General features: G+C 39.2%; 1 protein-coding gene across 1 annotated transcript; it reads left to right on the top strand.

The window, feature by feature from the left end:
• Positions 1-549: 549 nt before the first annotated feature.
• LOC6567549 (pair-rule protein odd-paired) lies at positions 550-21992 on the top strand. Its single transcript, XM_001994075.2, has 3 exons — positions 550-1770; positions 20744-20913; positions 21033-21992. Exons 1-3 carry the CDS (start codon positions 684-686, stop codon positions 21783-21785), a joined length of 2010 nt encoding a protein of 669 aa, XP_001994111.1. The 5' UTR covers positions 550-683; the 3' UTR covers positions 21786-21992.
• The last annotated feature ends 742 nt before the right edge of the window (positions 21993-22734 follow it).

The following is a 22734-nucleotide window of genomic DNA, read 5'->3' as shown; positions in this document are numbered from 1 at the left end:
CTTATGTTAATGCATGACAAACCCACCACAATGTTATTCCGCGCCCTCTCTATGTCTCTCTCTCACTCGCATTCTCACTTATTCACACTCCACCGCACTGCTCGATACTGTTATGTGGTATGTTTGGACACGCCTTCGATTGGTGGTTGCTCACGTATATGCGTGTGTTCGTGTGTGTGTTTGTGTGTGCGTACGCGTAGACTGGTTTATTGGGCACAGCCCAATGTGCGCAGAGAAAAAATCAGTTCGCGATGAGACTCTGAGCACAGCGTTACAATTCAGTCCTGCTGCGAATCTTGTCACGTTTAGACGCTAACCGGTGTTCGCGTTCTGCTAAAGCGCGAGTTTTCAAACACAACGAGCGAGAGCAAAAACAAATTAACAAAAATCAAACAAGAATCAAAATAAAAACAAGAAACGCGCGCGCTCGTTTTTCAGTGCAACAAATATACAGCAAGCTAAATACATATACAACAAGAAATCAAATCAATACAAATACATATAAATATATATAGATACACAGTTAGCTTAGTGTGTGTGTGTGTGTGTCTGTGTGTGCCTGGGTGATTTTTTGGTGTTGTGTGTGATGGGCGCTTGAGTTGAGCGTGCGAAAGCCCCTTGTGTTTTATATTTATACGAAGACGAATCGAATTGAAAACTTGTAAACTTGTCGAGGCAGCAAAATGATGATGAACGCTTTCATTGAGCCCGCTCAGCATCATTTGGCCAGCTATGGGCTGCGCATGTCACCCAATACAACGGCCAGCAATCAGCAGCTGGACATGCAACAGCAGCAACAGCAACAACAACAGCAGCAGCAACACCAGCAACAACAACAGCAGCAACAGCAACAGCAGCAACAGCAGCAGCAGCAACAACAACAGCAACAACAACAGCAGCAGCAGCAACAGCAACAACTGGAGGGCAGCGCAGAGTCCACTGCATTGGCAGCGGCGGCTTATCAAAACTCCGGCTATGGACATTTCAATAGTTATGCTTCCCGTGATTTCCTCCTGGGTCGACGAGGTGAAGCATCGGATTATGCTGGCGCCGCTGCAGCAGCGGCAGCAGCCGTAACAGCGCCGACAGCTGCCAGCGCCGCTGATTCGATGCTCTTCTCCAGTTTCCCCGCACAGGCGGCGGAGCTGAGCAGCAGCTTTGGCCAGCATGCGTTCCACAGCCATCATCATCATCAGCATCAGATGCGTATGGCCGACTATGCCACACATCCGTATGCCCAGCATCATCATCACAGCAATTTTCCGTCGGCAGTGCATGCGGCACATCATCATGCGGCTGCGGCACATGCCGCACATGCCCATCATCCGCATCATGCGATGTCCGCAATGCATCCGGCGGGAGCTGGTGCATTTCTGCGGTATATGCGACACCAGCCGGCAACGGCGGCATCCAGCGTTAAGCAGGAGATGCAATGCCTGTGGATTGATCCGGATCAACCGGGTCTCGTCCAGCAGCAGCAGCAGCAGACGCAGGCTGGCGGCCGGAAGACATGCAACAAGGTGTTTCATTCGATGCACGAGATCGTCACGCATCTGACCGTGGAGCATGTGGGCGGGCCGGAGTGCACCACCCATGCCTGCTTCTGGATTGGTTGCTCGCGCAACGGTCGTCCCTTTAAGGCCAAATATAAGCTGGTGAATCACATACGCGTCCATACCGGCGAGAAGCCGTTCGCCTGCCCGCATCCCGGTTGCGGCAAGGTCTTTGCCCGCAGCGAGAACCTCAAGATACACAAACGCACCCACACGGGTAAGTAGCACATCTCTTTCTCGCTGGGTTTAACCCCTCAACCCACAGTCTGGTGTATGCCCACGCCCACTTCTACCTGCCCTAAGTCCTTTGTGATCGCAACCTGTACGTGCAACCTGGCTAAGCCTTTCGCGCAAATCCCTTCAAGTTGTTTAGGTTCACCAAACAATCTTTGTTCCCTTTGCTGGCACCTGGTTTAAGTCGATGTGGGCTTGACTTCGACTTTTCATCGGTTTAGCCGAAGGATATCCGCTTTATCCTTCTGTTCCATCTGTTGACTTCACAACTAGGCAGTTGCTTTAATCCATAAATATTTTTCCTTTGCTAAAATATTGAATATATTCACATTCTTCTATTATTGACTAGTAGTGGACTTTATTCGAGGCATTCATCAATAAATTATTAAATAGTTTTGCTGAATATTTTAAGAGTATTTAACAAGTTTCTAGTCATTAAAAGCATCTACTTATTTTCGGTAGCATATATTATAAATATATGTCAGGTGAATCATAAAAATCCAATAAATTTCATTCAAACTTGTATCTGAATAATCCAATAGTAAATTATAAAATAAACTTGTATACAAGTAAGAACTTAAAGACTTGATTTGAAGCATTTGAAATTATTTTGTATTTGGAATTCTGATTTTGAAAATTCAATTTTCGATTTCTTCTTTGAAAAAGGAAATCATAAAATTCAAAATGTATGATAATAAAATACAAATATCTTGTGTTTTTTTAAGCATAATTATTATCAGTTAGGCCTTAAAATTTTTGAGCGATAAACGTAGTATTTTTCGCAGTTAAGAAAATCTGTAGACAAAGCTTATAATATGAAGTATTTATAATATTATATATCAAGTAGATAGAAGAAAGCCGAGTAAAAATGCATTAAAAGTGCAATTCTGATTTCTTGAATTGTACATAAAAATAACTTTAATTTTAGGTTTATATTTGGTGCTATTATTAAACTAATTACACATTTTGTTAATTATTTTCTTAACACATTATTCAGTTCCATTGATATACATTTGTGATCGTTAGTATCTCAAATTGTTGCCATAAATATGCTTGGAAATCTGGTCATTTGTTGTTCATATTATGCTTAAATTCTAGATTAAATGCTCTGATGCTTAGTTCGTGTATTTAATGCTTTAATGCTGTCTCTCTCTATCTATCTATCTCTATCTATATCTGTGCATCTCTTTCTACACGTCTGCAGCACGTCGCTTATCGCTTACATCTTTGTAAGTGTACCAATTGTTTGTCCGTCTCACTTGAGAGCGGTACACACATATATAAATATATATATATATCATTTCGGCAGCTCAACAATGTCGGTCTGTGCCCCATAAATAACTTGTGCCACAGATCAACGCTTTTGCATAAACTAAATCAAAAGTTTAATGTACCATGGCGAGTAGCGTACCCCAAAAATATTTAGCCACAACATACACACACACTCACACACACACAGTCAATTCGCGCCCCGTTCACTGAATGTGAATTGCACTGATTTTTGTGATTTTACCCCAGTTTTGAATGGCTTTTGGAGTGCAGGGCACGAAGTGGCTAGAAGTATTTCCGTGCGATTACAAACGGAAGTTTTGACACGTGTCAACACTCACACACACACACTCATAGACTCAAGTGTGTGTGTTGTGTGTGTGTCAATGTAATAAAAACAAACAACAAGCCTGGCAGCAAACAGTTTCCAAAAACGTTGCTGATTGAATTTTGATTTATATGAAAAGGGCAAGCAGCAGCTAGGAGTGAGCGAGAGAGAATGAGAGAGAGAGAGAGAGAGAGAGTGGGAGTGTGTGTGCGTCTCAAGTCAAGTGGCAGTCACCTCTCGGGTTAAAGGCCTCTCTTTTGCTCAATTCGCTTCTCTAATGAAGTTGTGTCTTCCGTCGGTCACTTCAAAAAACCCCAACCCCAAAAAACAACCATAAAAAAAAAACAAATCTGTAAGCCAATCATGTAGTCAACATTTTTGTGCTGCATCATCTTAGAAATTAGTCAAGAAATTGAGAAAAAGATCATTATTATTATTACATACGCACAGTGCGTCATTCAATGGGTTTTTAATATGGCGTCTGTGGCCTCAAAATCGAAACAAACATTTTAATTACCTTTCAATGAGTGTGCAAAAGAAATTCGTCTGTTCAAAATGCCGCAATAAATCGAATAAAAAACCGAGTGGAATGAAAAAATAACTCAAATGATTTGTATTTCAATTGTGTGTAGAAATTTCAAGCTCATTAAATTTTGAATATTCATTTGAAATTTGTGTGGGGGGATTTGACTTTTATAATTTTTATTTAAATCTTGCACAGTTGAATTGTAGTTGGTCCAAATACTTTAGAACTTTTTATTTATTTATTTATTGAGTTTGTTTGCTGAATCTTTAAGCATGTAAATGTAAAAACTCAATATGATTTTTTCGGTTTTAAGTCTTTTTTTTATATTTATTATAGCACCTTTTTATACCTTTAAAAAAATGCAATCGGTCGTCCGAAATTAATGTGCTTAATATTTTTCGCATGGTTTTTTTTTTGCGCGTCAGATGAATATATTATGGATACTACGGTGTGTCTTTATCTTTTTTTGTGGTTTTATGTCAACACTTCGGATACTCATTTGTTTTATTTGCATTCCGTTTTTATTGTTATTTTCTTTTTATTTTAATAATGCTCGATGGGTATTGTTGTTTTTTGTTTTTGTAAGCTGCATTAATGAACGATTGGGGATTGGAATGGGGAAGCGTGTTTAGTTCATTACAAACATGAACTTTGAGTGACTTTTGCGAGCATTAAAAACAATTACACCAGCAATTAAAAGCATTTATTGCATTGTTTTGCTTAGCGGAGAACACAACCAGCCGAGCGCAACGAACGTTAGCAGAGTGGCAAACCCACACATAATTGCTTTAAAATTGCGCCACTCGTTTTAATAAAGCAAACAAACACAAAAGCCTAAGTTAAATAATGAAAATGCAAAAAAACAACAGCTGCAGCCAGACAACAACAACAAGAACAGGCGACAAAAGCGTATGCCAAAATGAAAGCCAAAATCAACAACAACCACAGCAATAACATAACTGTGAGCGAATGAGCGAGAGAGAAAGAGTGGGCGTCGTATTATCCTTGTTTGGCCTTAGCACAGCCTGCGTTTATTAAAAGCGCGCTATGCATACAAACAAACAAAACAAATGCACACACACACACAACGCACACACACACATAGAGATAACGGCCTAGGGTAGGCAGTCAGCTAGACAGCCAAAGGCAACAACAACAAGAACCACACAACAGCTAGAACACACGTACGCATAGCAGAGTCGCATCCACATCTCCATCCACATCGAAATCCACAAAATGGCGTTTATATTGCTTCGCATATTTTACGCAGTTTGCTTGCTTTAATTTTAGCTTTCCTCTCCCTTTATTTATTTTTATTCTTTTTGTTTTTATTTATTTTTTTTTTTTCGTGGCCTAACCGTAAATATGAGTACATATACATTTTTATAAATTGAATTAAAATATTTTTATAGGAAAAATAACCTGTGTGGAAAATGGGTTTATTTTTGCGCTTTTTCGCAGTTCATAGTTCAAATCATGATAAATTGCTGTTGTGTGTCAAGTTTATTAGTTTTCACAACTGTTTTTTCTTGTTGTGCATAAATAATTACTATTTTGTGGCGTGTCATGCATAGCTGCTGCTGTAAAGCAGTTTGTCAGCACTTGTAAGCCGGCTGCTTTGACTTGGAATTTCGATGACCTGTGATTATTTGCCTGTTACTCGTTGTCTTTTCCCAATTACTAACAGCGCTTGATTTACCTTCAGAGAGATCAATGTCAGCCTGTCCGAACTTTCACACGTCACTACTAACGGCGCTCTCATTTCATTCTTGGATCTGATGCAACCTTCATTTTTGCTGCTCGTCCTCGTTGACTCTGCTGCTGTCTGCAATCTAAAAGCAACACAGAAAAAAAAGAACAGTAAAAGCAGAACAATCAACATTTTGTCTGCTGCCTCCAGTTGACACCTTGCCCAACAGCTCTCTGTGTGTGTTAGTGTGTGTATGTGTGTGTGTGTGTGTAGAGTTGGAGCTGCATGAATGGCGCTTATGCGGTTTTTACGTGGCTCAAACTCTGTTGCTGTCTCCCTCTCTTCACTCTGCACTGCTCAAGTGATTTTTTTGTTGTTCGTTGCACTCCTGCGGCGGCTGCTACACCACAAACAACAACTTTATTCATTAACACCTACAACACACAGACAGAACGAGAGGACAAGCCAGGCGGACAGACGGACAGACGGACAGCTGCCCCAAATGGCCAACAACTTTGTGGTTAGTTTGCAGTTGATGCTGCCAGCCAAGCTCATTATGTTTATGTTGCCCACTCTCTCTCTCTCTCTCTCTCTCGCTCTGTCATGCTTAGCAAGTGCAGCAGCTCCTTGTTGTTGTTGTTGTTGTGGCAAAGTTCAGCGTTGTGCATTTAACAATGTCCTTGCTGGCAGCGTTCCCTTGTAAACGTTGATTAGCTGCTGCTTCCTGATTCCGCCACTCGATTTAATTGAGCTCAAGTGCTTTTTTAATGAGTCTTTTATGAACTCTTGTGTTGTAGCTGTTGCACAAACATTTTATGTGCTACGCTATGCTTTGTGCCCCCCTCATTGTGCCCCCTCCCCTGTCCCTTACAGCGCGCCTGCCTGTTAATTAACAGCGTGCTGTTAACGTCTGGCATATTATTTTTATGGCTTAGCTTTTTGCTCCTTTACTATCCATATCCTTAGCTTACAGTGCTGTAAAACTTCGTCACAATTTTGAGTTTTGTTTTGTTTGGTTTTGTTTTTTTTTGCTTTTTGTTTTTTGGTTTTGATGCTCGGCGCCAGGAACATAATTTTTCAAATTCTATCGCCAGAGTGCGAGACAAGATATCAAACGCTGCAAATGTCAATGATTGATGACTTTATTGCGGGTTCAACGATTTTCAAACAAACAAGACAACAGTGCGACAAACAAACGGACAGACAGACAGACAGACGAACAGACGATCAGACAGACACAAAGACAAACAGACAGACATTGAGTCGAAACGAAAATAACTTTTTATATTTTTGCGCATAAAATGTTGACTGTTTTGCTGTTTAAGTTCTCGGAATTTGTTTTCGCTGCCCATGGAGAACAATGCAAAGGCAAAAACCTGCGCTGTGCTCCAGGGACTGATTACCTACACACTACCTGACACACACACACATTGACACACTACTGCCCCTTGGCCCGGCAGGACCTCTGATTTTCGGGTATCACCCACAGACGAGTCTCGTGCTGATTTCAACTGGTGCTCTCTAAAAACACGGACAATCAATTAGTTACGCTCCGAGACTGCTTTGGTCTGGTCTGCTCTGGTCTGGTCTGGTCTGGTCTGGTCTGGTCTGGACTGATCTCTTCGTCTATTTCACTCGCTGAGTGAATTTCCACAACAGCGTTTTGGGCTAATGACGAATGCATTTTTAGCCGGAAAGTGCCGCTGAGATTCGTCATTGGCTCGTTTGTAACCTGGTTTATCCCTGGACCATCGTGCTCACCGTGCTCATCGTGTTCTGCATTCGTTTCGCTCAATTAAAAGTGCCAAATGTGACCAATTTTGAACACGACACTCGATTATCAACAGGAGGTTGCAGTTGCTGGGTGCAGGATGCGGGGTGCGTGGTGCGTGGTGCTCGCTGGAATTATTCAAATGTTACTTTTATGACAAACGAAGCCTTCGAAGCTGCAGATTTATGGCAGCTGCCGGCCAAAAAGTAAAAAGTATATAAATTTTATTTGTGTTTGACAGTTGACTCTGCGTCTCAGCTTAGTTTTTGTGGTTAGTTGCGAAACTGTGCTGAAAATATTATTATTATTACTATTTTGCTCAACTCTTTCCAGAACTAGAAAACTAAGTTAAAACTACTACACAACTTTGATTGTATTTTATGTTCTCAAAGTCTATATTTTATTAATTTATACAACTTTAAGTTAAATCTTTCATAACATACTATTTTATTTTTAACTAAACTTTAAATATTTATAATACATGTTTTTTAATAGTCATGTAAGCTATTTAACAATTCTACTTTTAAATTATTACAATTTATTGTTGCTTTAAGTACAGCAATTATCTACAAGTTGTTTTTTTGCAGTACTTGCTTTTAATTTGAACAGCTCTTTCTCATGTAATGCAACCATAAATTGTAGTTATATCATTTGCATTTTTATACCTAGTTAGCAATCGCCTGACTACTCAATGAATTTGTAGATATATCATTAGTCTAGTTGGCAATTGGCTTGACTATTCCAACCAATTTGTAACATCTTTATGGACTACCTGCCTTCAGCAAATGGTCTATAAAACATTTTCTATGCGCCATCATGGCAAGAAACTATGAATGCATATTCATTAATCTAGTAAATGCATGCATTATAATTAGCACCACCCTTTTTAACAGCACAACTGCTCTCCGCTGCCCTCTCCATGCAGATGAGATGTGTGCAGCCGTTCCGCTTAGCGAGTAGCTACTTTATGCATTGAGCAGGGGTTGTTGTTAACCATTATGCGAACTGTGCCACGCACTTTTTGAAAATGTCAAAACAATTTTATATATGTATATGTAGGCATATTTCTTTATTATATCCATGTGTGTGTGTGTGTGTATTTGTGTGTGTGTGTGTGTGTGTTTTGAGCATTATAATTTCATTTAACCGGCAGGGGTTAAATTTTCACTTACGTTTTTGTCTCCTTTTTTCTGACAACCCTTTTTGGTCGTTGCGATCTATTAGCTAAGTGGCCATTTTGTACAATAGTTATAGAGCTCTTAAATTGTTGCATAATGTTTGATAAAACTCTCTCTCTCTCTCGCTCTCTCTCGCGCTCTCGCGCTCTCTCTCTCTGTCAGTACCTCTCTAACTGTTTAGATGTCACCCTCTATGATGGTTCAGTGGCTAAGCAGCTTATTGTGACGTGCAGCGGGCCTAGTTAATAAATGAGGCTTATTTCGGCTGGCGGCCATTGTTGTTGGATCTTCGTTGTTGTTGTTATTGTGTTTGTTGTTGTTGTTGCCTGGGCAACTATTAGCACACACTTGAAATATTTTTAAGCATGCTCTAAGCGCGCTTTTCGGCATAACTGCCGCTTAGCCACGCCCATTTGTCATAGAAGTCGCGTTCAAATTAATTAAATTCCTTAGATGCCCCAAACACAACAAAGGCAAGAACACCAGCACCAACAACAACAACAACAACCACAAATCCTCCAAAAATAGCCACGTACCAGAGCGCATTCCCCAAACCCAAAGAGTTATGTAGATGTGTAGGTGAGCAGCAGGAGGAGTAGAGTGGAGCAGTAGGAGCAGAAGCAGGAGCCGAAGCCAGAGCAATCCAGCAGCCTGGCCAGATTGTCGGGCAAAAAAAGCAAAAAAACAACAAAAAAACGATGAAAAAAATGCTATAATATAAAAATAAAATTTCAACGCATAAAGAACTGATCAGCAGCAGACAAACCATAAAATTAAACTGTCATCTTGCATATTTTTTATACCATGCATTCAGATAATACACACACACACACACACACACACACACACACACACACACACACGCACACACACACACACACACACATGCAGTTGGACAGGGCACACAGGTAGAGGTTGGCCGAGCTGCTTTTCGAGAATTATGAAAGCAAGCCTGACTAATCCTCTAAATCGCGCCAAGGGCCCCACATGCCCCACATCCACTTGTATAAATTAGCTTATGGGAAAAATGAAATCATTATTCATATGCCAGCAAAAATGTTAAACAGTCCCAAAAAGAAGGCACTCAGAACACGCAAACGTAGCTCGCAGCTGAATAGCGTATGCTCTAAAGGTGTTATAATAATTAAGCTCAGCTGAATGTTGAGAAGAGTTCTAACTAAAATAGAATAAAAAATATTCTAAGCAAAATTAAAGAATATTTGGATATTATCGAAATTGGTGCTACTTAAATTAAGCTGTCGTATTTCAGAATGCAACATAGAATTTAGCTGAAATCTAAAGACATCAATTAGCAAAAACAGGAACGGAATTTTAACTTTTTAAGTATGAAAGAAAAAGAAATTGTGGGAATTTGGTTGACATTTCAATTGGAAATAATATACCAAAAGTATAACAACGCAAAGGAGTTGCAAATGTAATTTGTAACTTTTAAATACGTGATAAAAAAATGAAAGAAAAATTTATTAAGCCCCATTAGGAATGAAAATAAATAAGTTAAGGTTTAGCTGACAATATTTAGTATCTAAAGAAATCAGAGAATTTCCAAATTAGAAATTTCAATAGGCGTTAATAATTTACTAAAGAAATTAACACAACATAAGAAGTAATATAAAGTAAAGAAATAATAATACGAGTGTAAAATTTAGTCTGTGAAAAAAATATACCAAATATCAGAAAAGTAAATATGCAAACTAAATAATTCAGAAATCAAGTGCAATGCAAACATACCTTGTACAAAATATTAAGAGCAGTATTCAGCAATAAAAAGATAAAGTAATAATAATTTGTTACAACAAATACCTTAGAAAAAGAATTTACTCAGCTGCTGCGTACTTTGTTGAACTCTTCTGCGAATATAGTGTATAATATAGAAATGATTCCAGCTCAAGAGGCTCCAATTTGAGATGAGAATATGTCTGTGATCGACTACATATCAACATACATATTTATATATGTATATATATGTATATTAATATAAACGATATATGGCTATAAGCGTGCTTGTCAAATCAGCTTAACTTTGCATGTTGCACATGAATTTCTCGGATATTTCGTATGCTTTTGTATACGATGACAAATTTGTAACAGACGAACGCCTCTGAAGTTTATTTAAGCATAAATTTGTGATTGTTTTAACCCAAATGTTGCGGCTGCTGCTGTTGGCTAACTGGCACGCAATTTATTGTATAAACATTGTCGATGCAATTAGAGGCAAATATGACTAAATAGAATGGGGGCTGTTGGTTCGTTGGTTGGTTCGTTGCCTGGTTTGAAGTCAACACACAAAATAAAACACAAATCTTGCTTGACATGCGCCTGTCAAATGTTTTGAATGCTGTGACAGCCAGGCGGACACACTCGGTTCAGTTCAGTTTTTTGGTCTAAAATTACAGCCGCCAACGCGGCCAACACAGTCAGCCAGTCAGCCAGTCAGCCTCTTTGGCTATGACGCATTGCCGACGGCAGCGACAACTACACCGCAACAGCTACTGCAAAAAAAAAGTACTTGTATCTGACAGATATGTATGCGGCCCAGGACCAGACCCAGGCCCAAAATCAAACTCAAGACCAGGTCGCCTGCCTGTCGCTCTGTCTGCCAATTTTATTTTATTTATATTTTTTTTGTTGTTGGTTTTAGTTCTCAGCCTGCTCAAATTTCAAAACGGTTTCTGGGACTGTTAAGTCGACCATCGAGATCGAGAGCCATTGCGGCAACACTCTCTGGGGCGTTGAGATGCGATACTTTCAATATGCTTTGGGGGGCGTTGACCAATTTGTTAGCACTCAGTGATATTTTTGACTACCACGGCCTATAAACATAAATGCAATTTTTGTTTGTTGTTTTGATGTGTTCATTAAGCAATTTTGACGACTTGCCAAAAATGGAGCGTTGTGTGTGAAAATTTGGAAGGAACTGTGTTTCATTCACATTATTTTGGTTTTTCATTCCATTCATTCCACACAAAAATATTAGTTAAAATATATATTTATTTTCAAAAACTAAACTCATTTGGAAGGAATTTCTTTTGAAATTTTGTGGCACACTTTGGGATTTGCTTTCGAATATTGATTGTTTATCTGCAGCTCAAATCTTGTTAAAATTGACAACACTTAAACTTGAACAGTGTTCAGATAGCCGTTGAGTATAACGCAAAGAAACAGTTTCACCAGTTGTCACATCAAATAAGCAATGATGACAATCTTGATGACATTTTAATTTCTCACACACTCAGACACCAAAGAAGAGATTTTCTACATGGCTGCAACTGAAAAACAACAACAACAAATAAGCGGCTAAAAACAAGAAAGAGAGAGAGAGAGAGAGAGACAGAAAGAGAGAGTGAGTGAGATAAAAGAGAGAGATCCATAGAGATTAAAATCTTAAAGAGCGCTAAAAAGCAAAAATCTGAGACTGAATGCGACGAATGAACCGAATCGAACTCCTCTAAGTCTGTCGTCGTCGTCGTAGTCGTCGTCGTCGGTAGACATACAAAGCAACACCTCTTTGAGTGTTGTGTGGAAGCCGACGACGCCGACGACGCCGACGCCGCCAACTTTTGCCGGCTTGAGCCGGCATTGAGTTTGCTGCAAGAGCGAAACAAATGTTGCAAACTTCATTCATGAGTGTTGTCGTTGTGGTTCAGCTGGCTATCCTCTGGGGCTCTACCTGCGAATTTGAACTCGAACTCGAATACGGATTCGGATTCGAACTGGGCTAATCCTGCCTAGCGTCTTGTCTTTTGTCAACCATGGGGCACTATGGGTTGCAGATCTCCAGTGTCTCTATCGCGCCTTGTTTGTATGCACTTTGGGCCACAGACAATAGGCTTAGTGTTACTTTTGCTTATTGTCTACGCTCCGTTTGTCATTCGAGTGCAGTTTGTCAGTGTGTGTGTGTGTGTGTGTGTGTGTGTGGTGTGTGTGTGGTGTGTGTGTGTTTTGCCTGGGTTTCTATATATTGCGTTGCAGGCAGACAGGCAGGCAACAAAATGTTGGCATATGCCAAATATGCCTCACAGCTAATCAATTAGCATAGCCAGTTGGAATGATCCGCAGAGCTAAGCGATTTTACAATCATGATTTGCCCACAATGCTTCAGTATATATATAATATATTTAAAAATAGATTAAAGTTATTTAAAACATAATCATGATATAGAATATATTTTTATTTGTTATTTACAATCTTTAAGCTACTTGAAATTCTTTAAATAATGTAATTATTTTGCTTATCACTTTACTCAAAAACAAAAGATACTGTTTAATATTAGCTAAAATCCAATTGAAGTCTTTAAAAAGTATTTAACAGCCTTAAAGAACTTCTGCATTTAATAGTAATATGCACACATAAACATTTAAAATTCATAAAAAAAAGCAATGCTAATTTCTACAAATTTGTTGGCAAATCACAAAATGTTTTGTGTACAAATTTTATGTATGTAATGCATAAGGCACAAGGTACCCCGACGCAAATGCAGATTCAAGATATCTGTATATATATATATATATATATATATATATACATAGATATATTGCATTTACATGTCTACAAGTCGCACTCAGCCAGACACTCAGTCTCAGTCTCTCCTCTCTGTCAAATGTGGTGGGCTAAAACTTTTGCCAGCCAGCTCAAATGCAATTTGAATGCATAATGCATTCGGGCTTGTACGAATACATATGTATATATATATATACATGTATGTATATATGTGTGCATTTAGATATCTGTGTGTAACACACACACACACCTCTCGGGTTGTTCAAGGCGTTCTCTTTGCCTGGCAAACTTGTCGAAAATTTGTTCACTTGAAAAAAAAACCCACAAAAAATTACAGAAAAAATGAGAAAAAATCAGAGACATAGTCGAGAGAGTACCAGACAAACTGGCCCATGTTTGGTCATGTACAGCAAGGCTGTTGCCTGTCATTGTTTTACTAATAGCCGTTGTAGTTGTCTGGCTCATTCGAGCAATCGCATTGTGTATACGCAATGTGTCGCCCCTTTTGCGACTAGAGCTTTTGCTTCAATACAAAACTATTGCTAAGGCAATGAGAACGGAATATGGAAGACGTTTAACTACAAAGAGAATATCTTAATCAAATGGAAAAGGCAACTGCAAGTAATAGGGAAATCAACTGCAAATATTCTCAACTCTACTTTTAAATTTCAACTGCAGATATTTCATTAAAATTAAATTTTAAACCTCACTTTTAGTTTTGCTTGACATACGCAAATTGTAACTGGCAATTTTATCTAAGAATATCTTTACGGATATTTCTGGTCTTATTGAGGATCTTTCGTTGCTCGTGCCGCACTCATTTGACCAGACCCAAAACGTCAGCCGAGTGTAAAATTTGTTTTGTATAACAGTTTCACACAAAAATAAAACAATAAGGAAAACGAAAAACGTTCCCATTTACGACTATTTGGCAACAATAAACCACAGGCCAAGTCGGGCTCGAGTGACCCCAATGTCAATTATTAACGTATCACTTGACAGGAGCAGGAGCAGGAGCAGGAGCAGGAGCAGGAGCAGCAGATCGCAAAGCTGCCAACAACAAATAGCGAATGGTGATGTGAGCACGTTTTGTAGTGTCTGCGAGGATGGGTCAGCATTAGAGCATTAGAGGAGGGATGCAAAAATCATAAATCATGACAGACATTACGCAATTCACTCAACGGTTTTTGACAAACACAAACAAACAATAGAGCCGCAAAAGAGCTAAAGGGAATGGTGAGCCAAGGCAAGGCAAGGCAAATAGGTAACTTCCATTTTAGGGGTGCAAAACTCTGCTCCTGAACAATAATAATGCTGCTGATGATGAGCAGCAGCCCGGCTGGCTCAGGCTGAAGGATTTTGTATTTGACTGTGGCTGTTGCTGTTGCTGCTGACAAGCAGTATTCATTGCATTTAAATTATTATTTTATTATTATTATTATGAGGCATAAATAATGAGCGCGGTGAGCTGGGTATTAATAATTTATTTCGTCAGTCATTAATTTGGTCATCAAATGCAGGCAAATGTTATAAATATTCAGATCTAATATTGAGAATTGTAGAGGAAATTCTTGTGTGGGAAAATTAATATAGGTTGAACAGAGATGAATACATTTGTAAGCAAATGCCTTCAAATAATAACTATTAACTAATTCTGCTTAGTATTTAAAGTCTTTCTCAGTAGCCTGATGGCCTGGCAATCTTTTTATTTACTTAGGACCTTCGATATTGCAATCACGATGACTTCTTGAAAATCGTTTGTACCTTAAGCAATTTCTGATCACCCAAGATATATTTGTCTATCATCTCAATTACTATCTCTGGTCCCATCTACCAGCTAATTGCTCATCAGGATCACTCGACATTGCCACGTGAGTCAATACTTTTGACTGCCACCTGCTTGTCAGTCCTCCAAGGACATCCTGACAATAACAATATGCTATCATCATCAACAGTCACTGCCCAACAACCAAAACAGAGAGGGATATTCGCAAAAATAAAAATACAAAAAAAAAAAAAAAAAAATGAAAATGAAAAAACCAATCCGAAAATAGGGGAAGAAAATTGCCCATTGAAATGTAAACCAGGAAATCGGGGTTTGGCTTTTTCCGGCTTTGCATAGAACAAAAGGCTCAAAGAAGCGACAGCGAAAAAAATAAAAATATATACAAAACAACAAATACAATGAGCAAAGGTTTCTCAAATCCTCCTGCAAAAGAGTGTCAACAACCTACCAGATAGAGATAGAGAGCGAGAGAGAGACAGACAGAGAGAGGGTGGGAGTGAGATGACAACATAAAGTAGGGAGACGGGCAGGCAGGCAGGCAAAAAGTAGCTGTTGTTTTGTTGTTTTGTATTGTTAGATAATAATAATCATATCGCATTGCATGTTGTTGACACATGAGCGATGATGATGCCGCTTATCTCCACTACTTCTCTCTCTCTCTCTCCCTCCCTCTCTCTCTCTGTAGCTATCTTCATTTGCTTGCAGCAATTATTTAACGGAGCAATTAATGCGCTTGCTCTGTTAGCGCTAACAGTGCACTGTTAACGCTCTGTTAGTTGCTAGTTACGTCTGCTAATGGCATTTTAATTAATTCGCCTGTCCGAGACAGTTGCAGTTTAATATGCACTGCTGTGGCAAATATGCTTCATTTGATTTTCATTTTGTACGGCTGGTTTTCTTCTTCTCATTTTTTTTTTTTTTGTTGTCCGCCTTTGACCGGTTGCAAATTAAAAACCTGATTCAGGTTCAATTAATCAGCAACTGTCAATGATGCTTAATTTGCGCTGCTCCAGCGGCAGGTGGGACGTGCAAGTGGTCCTAAATGAGGCACAGCCTGAATGCTGTTTCCTCTTTGTTTAAACAAAAAAAAATTGATTCAATTTATATTCCTTATTTAAAAGTCATTTTGGAGCAGCCACAGTAAGACATGACTGAGCGAGATTTAATTGAATATTTGTTTTAGCAAACAGCTTGTTACTTTCTAGGTAAAATACATTTTCCAGCACATAAAGTACGTAGTTTACTTGATGTTTCTGTCTTTTGTTTGTGCCCCATTTACAATTTTGGCATGGAGCATAACTTTAATCCCAGCACAACAATGAAAAACATATTGTAGGCATTTTCCCTTTCCGAGAAAAGCACTTAAGAAACGTTTAACAAAATTCAATTTTTTTTCTGTTTTTTTTTGCTGTTGCGACTTTGTTCCTAGCAGAAAACAACGCCCCAAAAGTAAAACATCCACAACACACACAAAACACCCACACCCACACACACACGCACATACACACACAGCGCTTGCCGAGTCAGACGTTGAAGAGACCTAGACACAGTACCGAAGCTGAGTTTCGGGCTGCTCGACAGTGTCTGCAAATGACAGCAGCTTTACCATTACATAAGAGCCCAAAATATGTGATATGTTTTTCTGCACATAGTCCGCATTATAAATGTATACACATACATACATCTCTCTCGCTCTATATATATATATATATATATGTGTTTATATGTATATGTATTTGTATTTTACTCTATATACAGAAGCGCACACACTTCGACTATGTACAATTTTCTTGGCTAAAGCCACCCACAAACAGATTACAAAGCAATGCGAAAGCACCCCCGAAAGCACCCCAAACCACCCCGAACCGAATAAAACAAAAAACAACAACAAAGAATATATACGCGGCTGTATACGATGGAAACGATGGGAACGACGCCATGACAGACCCTGTGCCAGTTCCACGCGTTCCAGGCGCCATGTTAAACGTTTTTTTCCGCTAGGAAATTAACAATTTGGGCCGCAGTTAATGGGGCATTTTTGGGGCGGTCGAAGGGAGGGGTTTTTGGGGCGTAATATGCAAAGCAGATTTCTATAGCCTGTCTTGGCGCGGCCTATTTCAGAAGTTTGCTTCATTTTATTTTTTTCTTTTTCGGTTTATTTTTCTTGTGTCGGTGAGCTTTTATGTACAGGCTTGGGATTTACTTTATTGAAATATTCAAATAAGTTTGCCAATGCGCACAGCCTAAATGGGATTTACATGGACTGCGCTGCTCGTTGCCCGGACGTCCTTTTGAAAGTGTGGAAATGTCTTTGGGCTCTGAAATTGACATTTTATAAATGGGCTACGATTTTGGTCGTGACTGCTCGCACTCACTCCATATCTCAATCGCTCTCTCTCTCTCTCTCTCTCTCTCTATCGCTCTGTCTCTGTATATGTCTCTCTTCGCGCTCAAAGACGAAAACTTAAAGCAATAAAATATTTAAATGCACACACATTTTTTGTTTGTTTTTAATGCACATCTCGCTATAAAATGTGAAAATTATGCGTATGTTTAGCGGGTACACAAACCCTTCCCTTTTGGCAGGAGGCGCGTGCCGCGCACTTTTCTCCCCCCTGCTGAGTGTCGACCGCAAAGCGCACCAGGAGTTGCCCATATGGGATATGCTATACGTAGAGACTGACTTGTCTGTCTGTCTGTCTGACAGCCTGGCGACTGACTGTGTCCCGGCAACTCTTAAAAACAAAAGGCACAAAACGTTGATGCCGTCGAGGTGATAAGACTGATAAGAAGCGTAGCTAAAACAGCGTGATATGTGTTTAACTGAAGAGAAAAAACAAAACAATTAGAAAGACAGCTGCCTCTTTAGTGTGTAAATGCTACGTAATTAGCATTGAGAACAGCATGGAAAATTTTAGGCAAGATAACATTTGTTTTACACATTATTATCACAGATTATCTATTAGTTTAGCGCCAAGTCTATTTGTATTCAAATAATGTTTGAAAAGTTATTCAAGAATTATAAGAAAATCATAGTGTTTATGGTTATATATTTCTAAATTCTAAATACAATTTTAGCAAGATCAATCTACAAATCTGGAAATGGTAGCAGAAGTCGATAAATTGAGATAAACTTGATGTGTTAGGCATACAGACGGGCTGAGAGATATTATGGAACGACTCGACTGTCATTGCTGATCAAATCTACTATATATATACTATATATACTTGTCCGTTGTCTTTTTCACAACTCTTTTTCCATTTTTCAATGACATCCACAACAATTTTTGATAACTTTTGCATTTTGTCGTACACAACTTGAACTCAATTTAAAATTCAATTCGTTTCTTCAAAATTGGCACGTTTGAACACAACTTGAACTGAATACAAAATTCAATTGGTATCTTCAAAGTTGGCGCCTTTTACGCTTATTACAAAGTACACATGTAAAGCCGACACTTGACATTGACTTCATTGTGCCTTCGGGAATGCAGTACAAAAGTGTATATATTTTGAATGGTTTATTTTTGTAGATCTCTGAATCGAATCGAAATGCATTCGCTGTGCTTGTTTCCTAACAATTTGTTATTGTAGATTCGGTCTGTCAAAATAATTGAGCCCGGGTCTGAGGGAGTGATTGCTCGGGTAATACGCATATTTATGACTGTTAAATTTTTGACAATTTAATAGAAATAATCGAAAAAATGGAAGGAAAACAGACAACAAACAAACTGAAACTAAAGGCAAATAATGCGACACGCCATTCACAATGAAAACTCATTTGGTAGTTTTAAAACAAACTCAAAGTTTATGCAAATACGCGTAATATGGCACATAAATTAGTATTAAATTACAAGGGAGTCAGGCAAACAATAAACAATGAATCCAACACGAAATCATAAAGCAAAAAAAAAAAAAAATAAATAAATAATAATAATAAATACAAACTGAAACTTGTTGAGCGTGTCAGAAAGCAAAGTCCAACAGCACCGCTGGATGTCTTTTTATATGGCGCATACACAAAGCCCCCAAGGGACAGATAATAACGCAGCTTTTCAGTGTATTCGACGACCCCCTTGTCCCCCCTTTCCCCAGGCACTCCCCCTCGCAGACCAATCAAGCGAACTGCGCCCCCCTCCTAACCCACAACTATGTCCGCTTTAAGCTCAAGGTGTGAAAATGTTCGATTATTGTCATCGTCATCGTCATCGTTGTTGTTGTTGTGGCTGCTTTCTGTGTGGGTCGCTCTTTGGAGCTGGAGCTGGAGCTGAAGCTGGTGCTGGGGAGCCAAGGTTGGGTGTTTGTGGCTGCCTCTGTGGCCAACTGAGCCGCTTAGCTGCAATTGTCATAAGGCGACGCTTATAATGGCCGCTTAGCTGGCACATAAATGCCATATGCTAAATGGATTTTACTCAACGTTTTTTCCATTTATGAAGTGCTCTCTGCCTGAATCAAGTTTATGTGCAACTTATTGAAACTGATGGGCTCCAAAGTGGGCGCTTCTTGTTGTTGTTGTTGTTGTTGTTGTCGCCTCAAAGCAGATTATGGCTCATACTAAATGGCTATTAGATTGATAACAGCTAAAAAGAACTTGTGAACCCATCATAAGAAAATGTTATTGTTATATTTAAGAACACTTTTTATGCAATAATTCCGATGATATTAATTTCCTTGAAGACAACCCAGATTTAATATTTCTTTCAAATATTTTTCAGTTTATAGTGTTTTTAGGATAAGCCTCTTAGCAGCTAGCAGCTATTTGAGTAATTTTAAGTATCTTACAACACTTTATAGAGAATCATTCAATATAATAATATAATATAAGATTTAACTGGTTCTATTCTCAAATCATATTTTTTACTCCACAGTCAATTAAATGAATATTCCCATAAATAATTGAATTGGTTGTTTACTTTTCCCAAATGATACCATTTCCAAGAACTGCTTTAAATATAGGCCTTTATCTAACTATAGCCATCAAAATACACATATGTAACACATATTTGCCAAATTATGGGTTAGATCTCATAAAATATGACTGATTATTTATGACCAGGTTTTATCGCTTACACATCTGAAACTCATTTTTGAACGGCTCCTTTAGGCAACTCTTTGGCCTGTAAACGGCGAACACATAATTTTCTAATAAGCGATAAAATATCACCCAATCTTAAAGACTAACCTTTAAATGTTTAGACCTTGGCCTGTTGCTTGTTGGCTGGTTGGTTGGTTGGCTGGTTTGGTTGGAAAAGGTGTTAGACAGACGGCTCTAATGCTCGTATATAATAGATGTTAACCTTTTGACCTTTTTTCCAGCAACATGCACACAAACACACTCACACTCACATTGACCCGTTGTCCGTTTAGTTTTTCACATGTCCCGACAAAGGACAACAACAATAACGGCGACTGCCTCACAGGCACAGGTGAATTTTCCGCTGTAAGGTTTGGACCGGGAGACGGAGAGGGGTTCCGGGGATTGGGACTGGGACTGCGGCTGTTCGATTTCAAACAATGCCCTGATCCCGCATAATTTATATGATTTTTCTCTATAAAAATGCTGGACAGACTCTGCGCATTTTTCCCACCTTTATTAAATTGTATTGATATTGAGTCGCGTTGTGTTTCGAGTTCATAAATGGGCGTCTCTTATAGCGTCTTCGATGCGCACATACACATATATATATATATATATATATATACAAATATATTTTATATAGCTTATGCCTGCCACATAAATAATGTCATTTATTGCCCTGAGAACTGACACATTGACCATGTCGTTTGTTTAAACTACTACCCCAGGCATAATATTAACAACAACAACAACAACAACAACAACAACAACAATAGCTTACCAATTTCCTTTTTCGTTTCATCGACTTTGCAGGCGAGAAGCCTTTCAAGTGCGAGCACGAGGGCTGCGATCGGCGTTTTGCCAACTCGTCGGACCGCAAGAAGCACTCGCATGTGCACACCTCGGACAAGCCCTACAACTGTCGCATCAATGGCTGTGATAAGTCCTACACGCATCCCTCCTCGCTGCGCAAACACATGAAGGTAAGCACTTGTCCAGTTTACAGGATTAACTGTTGCTCCCAGCTCCCAGCTTTGAATCTTGAACTTGAACTAACTTTGTCTGTTTTTTGTGTGTTTTTTTTGGTTATTTTGCTTTGCAGGTGCATGGCAACATTGACGAGAAGTCACCGTCGCATGGCTATGATAGCGAGGGCGAGGAGAGCTCCAGCTCGAGCATTGTGACGGGCGGTGCTCAGACGCCGCCATCGACGCGCTTGGATGGCAGCGCCGGCAGCAGCAGCGGCGTCAGCAGCTTGAGCGGTGGCAGCGGCATTAAATCATCCCCGCACTCCATCAAATCGGAACCGAATCCGTTGCATAGTGTGCATTTGGGTGCCTCCAGCACGGGCAGCAGCAGCACAGCCAGTAGCAATGCCTCCCACCTGTTGCAGCAACAGCAGCAGCAGCAACAACAGCAGCAGCAACAACAACAGCAACAGCAACAACAGCAACAGCAGCAACAACAACTTGCCGTACATCAGTCGCTGCACGCGGAATCGAAATCCTCGCCTGCATTGCAACTGATGGCCACATCTGCGTATCTGCCGCCACCGTTGGGACCACCGCCATCGCATCATCATCACCATCATCATCAGATGCCGGGCAGCACGGTGGCGGCAGCAGCGGCGGCTGCGTCACCAGGTGCAGCTGCCTCGGCATCCATGCTGGCCGTCACCGGGCATCATAATCATCATTTACTGTATCATCCGGCGGCGCAGCATCATCCGCCCAGCGATTGGTATCATACGGCCGCACCGGCGGGCAGTGCGGAGGCAATGAATCCATTGAATCATTTCGGACACCATCATCATCATCATCATCTAATGCATCCAGGCGCGGCGACGGCGTATTGAGATTGGGAGAACTGGTGGCCCGAGGAGCCGCCTCCGCCGGCAGCAGCACAGGCGGTGGTCGGTGTGCCGCCAGAGGAGCCGTCGCCATCGTTGGACTGGTTCTGCTGTCAGCGGCTGCAGAATTTGGCGCTTGTCGCGCAATGTGAAAACCAAATATTTCTGAAGTTGAAGAAAGCACTTTAAACTTTTTACCTGATAATTGAAAAATTGCTGTTAAATAATAAACAAAATATTTAAAAATAAACTAAATCTAAACAATACGAAAACAAATAAAAATAAAAAATAAAAACACAAAAAAAAAAAAATATGAAACAAAAACACAAAATTCATCATCGAGTTGAGAGTACTTTAAAAATCTATTATTATTATGTATTTTAAAAATAATATACAAAAAAAAAAAACAAAACAAAATTGCCTAATTTTTTGCTATTTAAATGTTAGTTTTGTAGTTGCTTATGTTTTAGTGGTGCAAACAAAAAAAAATAAGAATTGAAATTTATTGTAAATTATGAAATCAATTACTATAAATGTATAAAATAACATAAATATATACTATATTATAAATTACTTAAGCATATTGACTATTTAATTAATAAGAGTTAGCAAATTTTTCAAGCAGCTTTTCACACACACACTGAAATTCACAATTAAAAATATATAAATATATATATGAAAACAGCTCCTCCAGCTTTCTAGTACAAAAACGAAAAAAAAAATGTAAAAATTGCAACTAATACACTGTAAAAAAAGTCTATTTGAAGAGCTACACTTATACGTACGTACATTTTCGGCCTTAGATTTCCCAAGCTTAAGTGTACACAAAGTAAATCTAAAAGTAAAAGCAAACAAAAAAAAGGAAACCAACACACGAAAAATAAATATAAACAAAAACTATAAAAAAAACAACAATTTGAAATTTTTCATTTTCATTCTCTGGATTGGGCTATAT

This window comes from Drosophila grimshawi, unplaced genomic scaffold (genome assembly GCF_018153295.1).
Source record: "Drosophila grimshawi isolate 15287-2541.00 unplaced genomic scaffold, ASM1815329v1 contig_311, whole genome shotgun sequence".
NCBI lineage: Eukaryota > Metazoa > Arthropoda > Insecta > Diptera > Drosophilidae > Drosophila > Drosophila grimshawi.
Note: the sequence above shows the minus strand (reverse complement) of the source record. Positions and strands in the feature narration are given on the sequence as shown.